The sequence below is a fragment of the Astatotilapia calliptera genome, chromosome 23 (assembly GCF_964374335.1).
Source record: "Astatotilapia calliptera chromosome 23, fAstCal68.1, whole genome shotgun sequence".
In the NCBI taxonomy this organism is placed as follows: domain Eukaryota; kingdom Metazoa; phylum Chordata; class Actinopteri; order Cichliformes; family Cichlidae; genus Astatotilapia; species Astatotilapia calliptera.
Window position 1 is genome coordinate 16,333,503 of NC_137443.1, and position 12,112 is coordinate 16,345,614.

General features: G+C 38.8%; 1 protein-coding gene across 2 annotated transcripts in view; it reads right to left on the bottom strand.

Moving 5' to 3' along the window:
* The window catches only part of LOC113016298 (uncharacterized), an 82,416-nt gene extending 71,192 nt beyond the window's left edge, over positions 1-11,224 (bottom strand). For both annotated transcript variants that reach the window (XM_026159037.2, XM_026159036.2), the window contains exons 1-5: positions 11,026-11,224; positions 3,333-3,374; positions 1,693-1,766; positions 1,517-1,585; positions 1,066-1,162 (exon numbers count right to left, since the gene is read on the bottom strand). In XM_026159037.2, the coding sequence (XP_026014822.1) occupies positions 1,066-1,162; positions 1,517-1,585; positions 1,693-1,766; positions 3,333-3,374; positions 11,026-11,170 (427 nt within the window). In that variant the 5' untranslated portion in view covers positions 11,171-11,224. The remainder of the gene's footprint in view (positions 1-1,065; positions 1,163-1,516; positions 1,586-1,692; positions 1,767-3,332; positions 3,375-11,025) is intronic.
* Positions 11,225-12,112: the final 888 nt, after the last annotated feature.

The following is a 12,112-nucleotide window of genomic DNA, read 5'->3' on the forward strand; positions in this document are numbered from 1 at the left end:
AATATTTCTGTGCACAATATCACACAAATACCACAAATAATGTATTTGTGTGATGGTTTAAAACCATCACACAAATACATTGTTGAACCATTTGCAAATTAGTACATTTGCAGTGGTCTTGAATTAACAGGCAAGCATTTAGCAGAAGTTTTACTATCAAACAACTACAGTGCAGATCAGAAAACACAGAATTCTTAGTAAATTATGATTATATTCCTGAAAAACTGGCTAGCAAATTAGTGTTAGTGTCATCGCTAATATTTAAAAATGATTCCTCTACTTTAGGTTATAACAAATTAGGCTTCATAAATTAGCACACATGCATATCTCCTGTTTAACAGTTAACAGTATTCCTGAATGTAATTAGTGATCTGAAAAATTTAGTCAACAGAATAATATAATTCAAATCTGTCCTGCCCCAATGTATTAGTTTAAGTCCATTTAAAACACTGGGAAAAATTCCTATGGAAAAAATCAGTAACTGCCTCCCACATGAGCCGCTCAGAAACAGAATGTTTTTTTTCTTTTTGTACAACAACTTGAGCACAGCTATTAAAGCCTGCAAAATGTGACCTTCATATTATAAGAAATGTTCTAGTTACAGGCCCTCAAAGTACATAGCAGTGGGTTGAAATTTGGCACTTTTTAAGTAGACTTCTTTTTTCTTTTTTTATAACTGGTAACATCTTGAGTACAAAAGATACACGTGAAATTTTCAAAGTTGAAAAACACATTTAGAGTCTAAACTCTGCAGAAAAATCTATTTTACACCCACTCCAAATGTTACAATCTAAAGCTAAAAGCTCTCTTTTCCCCCCAGAACATCTTTTTCTATAACTAAGTTTGAGCATAAATGTCATGGGGCATTTCAAAGTTTTAATAGCAAAATATATTTAAAAAATATACACAAAAATATATACACACACGCAAACACGCACTTTGTTATAGTATACGAAATGTCTCATTTTTAGCTACATTTTGATGGAAGAATCGTGTTCCAGGTTTGGTTCCTTTAGCAACAAAATTACTTCTAAAGAATTTAAGTTTGTATAACGGGCTTCTCACCTGCTTCTGCATTTTCACTGTCATCATCTTCTTCCTCAGTATGAACTGGATCCTCCACACCCACCTGATCCATGACTATACACTCTGCAACACCTGTCTATGATTACCACAGAAAGTAGAGTCATTTAGCTTTCCACTTGACCAAAACGAAACCAGAAAATGATGAATAAGTAAGGTAAGCTTTAATACACTTCTTCGTTTGACATGCAGGGAAAGTATCAGGGTAAAGATTTGTGTTTAAAAAAAAGTTCTAAATCCATGCTCTGTATCATGTTTCTGTATCAAGTTTTCATTCCCTTAATCCCTAATCCTTCCTAAAGGCTCCAGCTATATTCCGTGTCTTTGATTATTATTAGTGCAGAATGAAGCTTCTAGCTTCTTGCCAGTTAAGTACTTTTGGACAGCAAAACATAAAATGTAGGCACTACACAGGTTTAATTCAGTTACTGACCTTTAAGGATTCCAGCTGCATCACCTGACATTTCTGAAGAAGCTCCACAAACAGGTAGATCAGCAAGGCCTGCATGGGAAAGAATACGGAAAATACATGTAGGTTTTGTGGTTGAAATGGTTGTGGTCGTTTCATGAACTATAAAACAATAAAATCAGAGGTTGTGTATTACTTACCTGGACAAAGAAGCCAACAATAAAGGAGAACAGGAAAGGCACCAGTCCAGCATGGGCTATCGTTACTGGAAGACCTGCAAATTAAAACGAGGTGAAACTATTTCTGAATTTCATTCCCATCTAAGCTTACCAGAAGATATGTGCTAGACAATGTCTGACTCTTTGTCAGCATATCCACCTGCCTGTCTATCACCATCTCGGCTCGTTTTTCGCTCTCTCAGACACTCCTTTGTACTCTGGCTCAAACTTCCCATAAAATTTAATGGATGGTGCTGATTTCAATATGAGATTTAAGTGACTGAACAAGTATTAACTTGGAAGGGCTCCACCTTTGTGGAACTACATGAAGACCCTGCTGAAAACAAAGTACTTAAATGTAATGTTCCATGTAATTTCCACCTCTACAAAAATCTCTCTGGTGTTAACTACACTTCATAAACCACACTTAAATTTGCACTGCCAATGACAGCCAGGAGATGGACAGCGCTTTAATTATGCTTCAAGTTATATTAGAAAAGTCCATCCAGTAGAAAGAAAAAATACAGCTCTCTAAAGTTTCGACCACTGTGTTAGCCAAGTCACAATACTCCAGTGCAGTAAACTTTTAATAAATCCTTCTGTGAAGAGTCGGGTTTATTTTGAGACTGTGTGTGAAGGATCTTGTTTCTACTATTCAGTAAATTCTCAGAGCAGTTTGTAGTGTTGTTCATCTCATACTGAAATGTACGATATTCCTTCTTTTGTCTCATCCAGAACTCTGGTTGTTTTAAACGCTGCCTCTGAATTTGTCTTGTTTTTCCAATAGTTTTTTTTGCTTGCCACCAAATTACCTTCAGTCTCAACATTAAGTATTAAGTCACTTGACTTACTGTTCTGACTCATCATCCAATTCCAAGTGTCCTCAAGAAATGTGTATTCTGAATCCCTGCAGATTTTTTTTTGCACAAGGATTCAGCATATGTCAAACAGGAGCAGCAGGGAAGGATAACATGGAAACAACTATGTACGTAAAAGTATGTAAAATTTTGCTTTTGAGGTGTTCATCTGCCCTGATAAGAGTTCACTTGAACATTTACTTTGTCATTCAGAGCGTTATTCTCACTCCGAATAGTGATTTAAGTTTCAGCGTTTTGTTTCATAAAAACCTCCCGCTGAGATTGGCTCTACATGTGTTCCATAAGCAGAAATGAGTGCATCTCACAAAGAGCTTACTGAAGATGTCAACTCATTAACCTACTCTATGTGCATCAAAGCAAGTGTTAACTCATCTAAAAACAAATATGGTCAAGTGCTGAGCCAACATAATAAACCCAAGGCTGATGACTCAGAAAAACCAGCAAACAAACAGAGAAGAACAGGCTTTAACCTTAATTTCCGAACTAGACCTTTCAGAAGAGGAAGAACAACTACTCACTGTCCAACCATTTTTAGTACAGAAACAAACAAGCGCACACACAGAAAAAACAAAACCATAATAGCTAAAGTGCTATTGTTGCTGCGGACTATACACCCTAGCCCAAGATGTTAACCTCCAGGACAGACTGACGTGTGTTTGCTTATCAGACGTTTTACTTGATGTTGTAAAAACTGTAATTCATGCACCTCAAGAAAAAAAAAGCTGTGAATATGTGAATACTCACCTAAGATTCCAGTTCCCAGTATTGTTGCAATGGTCAAAAAGTCTGGGAAGACAGAAAGTGATTATTTGAGTGATTATTATTATGATTATTTCTTGTTCTACTTGTAGGAACAAAATGTTTGACTTGAACATACAAAATAACACCGAGGTTCACAGAAAGACAAAATTAAATATATTGCAAATACCAACTGAGTTGGGTGAAACAAATCAGGAGGAATGTCTGCAACAGCCTTAAGCTGAGAACGCATGGTCAAAGGTGGCATCTTCCTGCCCAGGCCACACCCTCCAGGGTAGCATTACTTGCTGCAGCTTCGGTTCATAAACAGCTTTTGCCCTGTTTGGTGGATGTCTTCGAAGTGCAACCCAAACAACACACATTTGGTACAGAAACTATGCCATCTTACAAAAAGTAGTGCATGCAAGGATCAGCTGCTATAGGGCCAAAACTTACTAAATATAACAGTGTTCAACACACACCATGAAACTGAACACAGCCAGGACCTTCTTTACTTTCATTCATTAGATTGGGGGTGGGGGAACTCCAGGCCTCAAGGGCCGGTGTCCTGCAGGTTTTAGACGTGTTCTTGATCCAACATAGCTGATTTAAATGGCTTCAAGTTCTCCAGAGGCCTGTTAATGAACCAATCATTTGATTCAGGTGTGTTGATGCAGGATGATACCTAAAACCTGCAGGACACCGGCCCTTGAGGCCTGGAGTTCCCCACCCTTGGATTAGATGGAGCTGACTCAACACTAAAGGTTATATAAGAGACAGCAAAACCATACGATATTTTTTAGATTTGACATGACAACTCCAGACCAAAGAAGTAGGGGTTCTACTTATATATCCCCAAAACTTACATTACAGAGTCTTCAATATTTGTCGAGCACCTCTCAATTAACAGTTTCAATGTATATATATATATATATATATATATATATATATATATATATATATATATATATATATATATATATATATATATAGTGCCTTTCCACTCTACAGCTATTTTTAAGGCTAAATTAAATTGACAAATCACACTGACTCACATTATCATTTCCTAAGCATACGGATACTGAATAGAAAAGCAGATGAACACATTGAGTGTATGGTCTAGCATAAAAGACAAAGAAATAAACCAGGCAGCACAAATTCAAATAACTGAAGCACCCTTCCTGATATCTCAGCAGAGCTTTCACTGTAACTCCACTGTGCAATCGGCCTTTTCAGTGTAATCACAGCTGTGGAAGGAACTACATTTTTCAGAGCTGCACACATCATCTCCGAGCTCACTCGGGCTCACATAAACAACTCGTTCTATGTAACTGCTATCACTCTGAGATTTAAATTCAGGATTACAGTGAATAACCCCAAACGATCCTTCACACTGTCTCCATCAAGCAGCAGATATCACAGATATCAACGTACACTAAAATGTTAAACAGCAAAATGAAGCTGTTAGCATCTTCCATAATTATAATGTACCACTAACTCAAATGAATGGTCCTGGTCAGTGTTATGGAGTTTGCAATCTTTATGTTTGGGAAGCGCAGTTTTTGCTTATTGGGAATAATATTAGTATCAATTGGTATTAATTAGCAATTAATACTGCTGCACTTTCATGTTGGTATCTCTGCACAATCTGCAACATGGATAAGGACATTTTTAGGTGAGGACAACTTTGCACTGTTTGAAATTAATGTGCACACAAGAAGCCGCAACATCACATGAGAAGAGAGAACAGAAAGAGGGTAACTCTGCTGGCCAAATAAGGAGGGAGGACCAGGGAAAATAACAGTAAAGGACCATGAAATGTTATGCCTTTATGCAGTGCAAGCTCCATCTGATCCACTTTTAGTCACTACTCACTGTAGTCAACCAAGCTCTCCTGCGGGTATAGTCTACATTTTGTCTCATCATGCTTAAAGTGTGTGTGTGTGTTGGGGGGGGGGAACTCCTAGGTACTTCTTTTTCACTAGTCACAAAAATAGTTTTGTTTTGGGACCACATAGTATGTATTTTGGTGGGTGGGTAATTCTACGTTTACTAGAGCAGGGGGGTGTTCAAACCTGGCTACAGAGAAAATCACTCAGCCATACGATTTGTCACACATCACCACCATGAGGGAATGAGACTGTCTCAGATTCATTCTTCACTGCATAACGGTTAGTCCAAACTAAGGTCTGACCAATACTGGGACTGTGGAAAGAACTCAAACAGTGGAACAGTGTCAGTAGAACCAGTGCACTCCATACACCACACAGTAGCAGGATTTATTTAGCATATGGCCACACCCACCTTATATAAAACTGTATATATATATCAAACACTGTATTTAAAAGAGAGAGAAAAAAGCTACAGGCCACTATGTCGACATCTGAATTTTTATAATTATGTGAACTACTTTTAGTATTTGAATTACTTTTTTTTGACTCTGTACACAACCAGTTGATTTTAAATCAAACAATAAACATGTGATTGAAATGCACCATCTCAGCTTTAACTCACAGGGTTTAACAAAAGTGTTGCATTCACTTTTTCTAAATCACAGCCATTTGTATACATAATTCTCCGTTTTCAAAGACTCAAAAGCAACTGGACAATTGACTCAGGTGAGGCCTTCACCTCTGGAATACATTGAGCACATAAAAGATCTGGATTTGATTACTTGTTGCCACATCAACAATACAGACACTCTTAAAAAAAGAAATCCAATGGCCAACTTAGCAACACCAAAAGGCCTGAAAGACCAAGGAAGAAAATTGAAGTTGATGATGGCATATTTTATTCTTTGGTTAAAAAAATAACAAACAAATAAATAAACCTTCACAGCATCTAGCAAAGTCAAGAGCACTCTCAAGGAGGTAAACGTGTCAATGCCAAAGTCTACAATCAAGACGTGTTCTCATGAATATAACCACAGAGGTTTTACAGCACTGTGATTACACTCAAGAACCGAACGGTCATCTAAAGAAATTCTTTGAATAGCTGCAACCAAAGTTAAGAGTGATGGGAGGAGAAACGCATTGAGAAGGGGAAGAACAGCTCTTGATCAAAAACACACCACATTATCTGAAGGTGGAGATGGACATGGCTATGCATGGCTGCCAGTGGATCCAGTGGAACAAGATCACTAGTGTTTATTGATAATGTGACTGCTGATATAGAAAGTAAGACTAATTGTGATGTGAACAAGGCCATACTCTCTGCTCAGATTCAGCCAAATGCAGAACTCATCAGACAGTTTCACATACAAGGTATATGAAGGCATAATTTAAAAAACTGTGCCGCTGTCCAAATATTTATGGACCCAACAGTAACCCTAACCCAGTTTAGTTTTAGTAGCTCAAACTATACTTCGAAAACAACACCTGAAGCCTTACCATCACATAAAAGCTTTTACATTTGTGCTACATATTACCAGAGAGTAGTCAGAAAGCTATGAAACCTTTTTGGGTAATTACAATAAACACCATCAACCAGCCTCGCCAACCACAAGCTGATGGTTGTATTGACGAGGCAGGTCATTTTTCTGTCGAATTCAGATCCATCACTTGGACTCTAAGGACCTCCCATCATCACTAGAAATAGGCTGTCATTTTCAATCAGCCTGGTCGTTTTTTACGATTCTCTTATCAGTCCTCTTCTGTACTCTTTCAATGCCGTCCAAAGATGAGTGAGGCACATATGGTGACGGTAATCAGACATGTCATGAAAATCTTTCATATTGTCTGCGTTCTCACAGCTGGGCAGGCATGTAATATAACAACTCAATAACTCATTTTAGACAGATATAGACTGTAACCGCAGGAAAGGAACATGGAACTTGGACAAAGTGACCCTAATATTCATAAATAGCACTTTGATTTGGATGCTTCATTTTTGATTGACCCCTGTCTTTATTCATGCAAACAGTTTGACACTTCTTACTCACAAAATACAAACAAACAACTTTCTTTATATAGAAAGTGCATGGAAAAAACTTTGCCACAGTGACACTGGCAAAAAGAGAAAGCTTAGAGAAAAGTACAGCGGTGGGAGGCTTTAATAAGCTATAATACGTGACATGTCTCGCGATGTGGACATGAACCTAACCTCTGAACGTTGATGACTTAGGACTTAACCTAACCTTAAAGATTCCCTCAAGACAATATTTGAAGATATATGAAAGACCTGCTTCGAATGATAATTTGTGTGTGATGAGGTTTTCAATGCAATTTAATAATAACATAATAAGAAATTCAAAAATGACATTTACACCTTGTTTTAAAAAAAAAACAAAAAAAACAGAATGTATGAATATGTTCAAAAATATCATTGCAGATGTTTAGGGTGTCGACAAGCTGTCTCATACATCACATAAAGTCAATTTTTGATATTTTTTGCAAAGGAGCCATTATGGAAAAGATATATATAAATCTTATAAAGTTTGTATCTGTCTTGTGTGAAACTTGTATGAAAAGCATACAAGAGTGAAAACAGATATAAGATCCCTTGAAAAATTATATAATGAAACTTGTATGTTTTGGATACTTACTAAAACAATATATGAAAGTAATGAGAAAGTGGCCACTTTCATGAGTAAATCATATAAGTTTTTACTATTTCTTTTCCATATGGGAGGCATCGGGTTCCCAAAGCTCCCTGGTCTATGATGCTTGCTGGACTCAAACTGGCTTCCAGTCATGATGTCAGAAAATCTAATTTTGATTTTAGGAGAAACTTTCCACTTTCAGTAGAAGAATTTTAAAACAGCATCAATTATTTGTACGGGTAAGATCAAATATCAACAGGGCTACCAGCTCTCAGACTTTTGGTGTGAGTCTCTGTCAAATAAAAGAGAAAAATCTTGCCCAATATAGGATAGGAAGAAAAAAAAACACATACAGAGTGGAAATGATGGAGTTTGTGTAGCCTGACAAAGGCAAAGGAACCCTCACTAACATCACACAATACCCTATATTGAGTTTTGATTCAGTCAATTTGAAATGGTCACATAAATGCAAAATTTGCTCAAAACATTATCCATTTGTGTTTAAATTTGTGAATTTCATAAACACAGTTTTGCCTTCAAATGTAATCCCTGTTTTGCCAAAATGATAATACCTGCCATAGTATCAATAGGATTTATATAAGCATATAAGTACACCACCAGCAACTTAATTGTCAAACATAACTGAAATTCAAATGTAACCACTAAATCTGAGATGTCTGCCTCTGTCATCTTAATTCAGGAAGAAGTAGGCAATTTTACCCTGGATACACAAAAATATGTATTTTTCCCCTGTAATGTTTATTACATATATTTTTGTTGTTTCAATTCAATGCAGTTAGATCTATCTATCTATCTATCTATCTATCTATCTATCTATCTATCTATCTATCTATCTATCTATCTATCTATCTATCTATCTATCTATCTATCTATCTTCACATCATCTAGTAGAGATGGGGTGAAAGGGGGATTTTAAAATTCCCCACTTGCCCTGCGGGTGGTCTTTATCCTCCCCCAGAGTGCTGGGAGCTTGAGGGTTCTACACAGTATCTTTGCTGTTCCTAGACCTGTGCTCTACATTTCTGGCGCTTCTTATGTTCCTTCTTCCCAATGTTGCTACAACTCAGTAAATCTATCAGTATGGCTGTCTTCCTCTGCTTGTCCACTACTATGTTCGGTTGGTTTACCATCCCTAGTTTGTCCAGCCGTCCCACACGATCTTAGTTTGGTCATTCGCAACCACCCTAGGGGGCAAATCCCATTTTGACCTCGGGACCTCCATGCCATACTCGCACAGATGTTCCTGTAGACCAGGGGTCCCCAATCCCAGTCCACGAGGGCCGGTGTCCCTGCAGGTTTTAGATCTCACCCTGGGTCAACACACCTGAATCACATGATTAGTTCATTACCAGGCCTCTGGAGAACTTCAAGACATGTTGAGACGGTAATTTATCCATTTAAATCAGCTGTGATGGATCAAGGACACATCTAAAACGTGCAGGGACACCGGCCCTAGTGGACTGGGATTGGGGACCCGTGCTGTAGACTATGCCAGCTACTTTGTTATGGTGTTCCATATATGCCCTGCCTGCTAGCATCTTGTTCCTGATGAAGGCTCTTAGGGTCCTGTTAATCTTGTATAATTCTAGGCCTTCATGTGTGAGACACTGAGTCATAGCTTTCTTTTGCTCAATCCAGGGAGCGCACAGGTTGGTCAGTCTCCTCTTAAAGTCTTGACACGAGCGTTCTATCTACCAGGAGCTGGTGTTTCTGCCAATTCCTTTCTGTGCCCTGCTCATGTTATGAGCCATGTGCCTGTTAATCTTAGCTCCTATGATATCTGACAGGTGTGGTGCTGAAGCGGGTTATTGACCACGAGGTGGATGCAACTAATCCATTCTAGGGATCCTTGGGGATCAGGACTGTCTGGCATTTGGTTAACCATTCTGGTTGCATCTCATCCATTAGCAGCTGGTTTATATGTGCTGCCAGACACGTATGCCTTCTTGTTGTACTAGCCCACTTCTCAGCACTGTGTCCTGATTCCTTCCTGAAGTGGACCTTGTTAATCTGGGCAACACTGACTGCTGAATTTACAGGGTAATAGCTTTGGTGGTTACAGTCTGATGGTCACTGGAAAAACAAGCTTGTCAACATTGGAGGCCATCTCAATGCAGAGAAATATTGAGATAATATTCTCCAACCAGTGGCAATCCCATATGTCCACAGTCTAGGCGTGCTGTTCATGCCAGGGTGACCAAATCAACCACATTGGCTGACTTGAGACAAATGCTGGGTGACTAATGAGACGCCATCCCACAGCAGTGTGGGCCCAAGCAGGTGGCCACCACAAGGAGGAGGTGGCAAGCTGCTATGGCTGTATATGGTTCTTCCACATACTACTGAGGCCCCTGTTTGTTTAATGAATGATGGGTTAAATTGTCAGTATATGTTGTTTCTGGAGACTTTCATCATCTAATTGAATAAAGGACACCAAACACGCGTCCACAGCAGAATAAAGTGCTTGGAATTGGCAGAGAAGATTTGGCCAATTTGTAATGGTCACAACCCACATACTCAACACTGCTGCTTCACTGATAGGAAGTGGTGACAGCCTGTAGACCAACACTAAACTTTCACTGCAGTGCAAAATTTTACTGGTTGGGAATATTAAATATCCTGTCAGACACTGTAGTGTGGAGTGTGGCTTCATTTTTCTTGCGTAGAAATATGACTCTATAGCATATATTTCCATGAAACTTCTCTCACATAACTTGCTACTTAGTACTTCAAATTTAATTTGAAGTAGTAAGTAAATATATATATAAACATATATTTCCTTTGTTAAATGCATGCCGAAGTGAAATGTAAAGCGTTGTAAAACACAAGGTTTTGCAAAGCTAGGTATGTATGTTTACTGCCTTATGAACAGGAATTATTTTTTAATTTTTCTAGTGGAAACAGCGTCCTCCCCGTGCCTGTCCTTCGGGGCGTTTATCCGCCTCCTCCACCCCCTCTGTAACATGAATGGAGGCTCGGCTCTTCAAATGTGTTTATATGATAAATTTATTCGGCTGCGACAAACCAAACGTCGCCTAAAACAGGGATGCGGCACATTTTCCATGATTTTCTGAGCGGACTTGTGTAGCCTGTGTTCGGTGTTTGACTCTAAACGTCGTGGTGTGTGTCGGTACTCACAGCACTGCAGATAAATAAACCGCAACTTCCAGTGTCTGTCCTGGTTTTTCCGCGTTATTTTGATGGACAGAGTGCTGAGACTGTTGTCAGGGATGGGACAGGGGCTCGTTTGGTTTCTTATCTCCACTGAATCGGTCGCCATCATTTTTACTACCCTATCTCTGTCCCCCCCAATCTCCTCTCTCACTCTTTCTCCTCCTCTCCCTCCCTTCTCTCGCAGCGCGCGAACACGCGTTGTCGTCGGGATGCTGCGCGCGCTCGATGGTCTTTCTTTCTGTTTGGAGCATGATCCACCCAAAGGACGTTTGAGTCAAAGCTAGCTCAAAACAGGTATGGTGAATAATATAATGAGCATTTAAAGAGGAAGCAGCCTGCAAAAGACAGATTTAATGTGATAAAAGAGGAGATGGGAGCAAACAGACAGAAGCAGCGCTTTTATACAATATTTTATACAATATTTCAGAAAATACTGCTGAGGCATGATGTGGGATGATTCAGTAGATGTGACAAAATTACTTGAAAGAGTGCTGGCATTTAACATGATATTGATAAAGACAAATTGGTAATAAATATTGTGTATGTACAATGGCTAAAAAAGCATTGATGTCCATGTACTGATTTCTATTTGAAGCAGAGATTTATGGGAAACAAAAGGGTAGTTTGTGCATTTAGATAGGATGAGGAGCTCGATAATTTTGTTCATTCAGTAATGCGGCTCCTCCACATCAAAAGGAACCAGATGAGATCGTTTGGGCATCTGGCTTAGGTTACGTCCACACTTACATGTGTATCTTGGGACATAACGTAGCTTTTTCTATGCATTTTGGCCTTTTGTCTTTAAGGAGATGGACAAACTGAGCCTTCAGAAAAGCCCTGTTAGGGTGAAGATTTGCAGAAAAGGAAAACAGAGGTTTTGTCTTGTAAGGTGGGCATCTTTATCAAATTTTTTGACATCAGAATGTGCTGTGTGTTATTGTTTGTGAGCTTTTGATTGGCCAGCATTTCTTCCTGGTGTTGTAACAACTCCTGTTGCTTTAGCATGCTCTTGACAGGAACACGCTACACCTTTTCATCTTTGTGTTGAAAG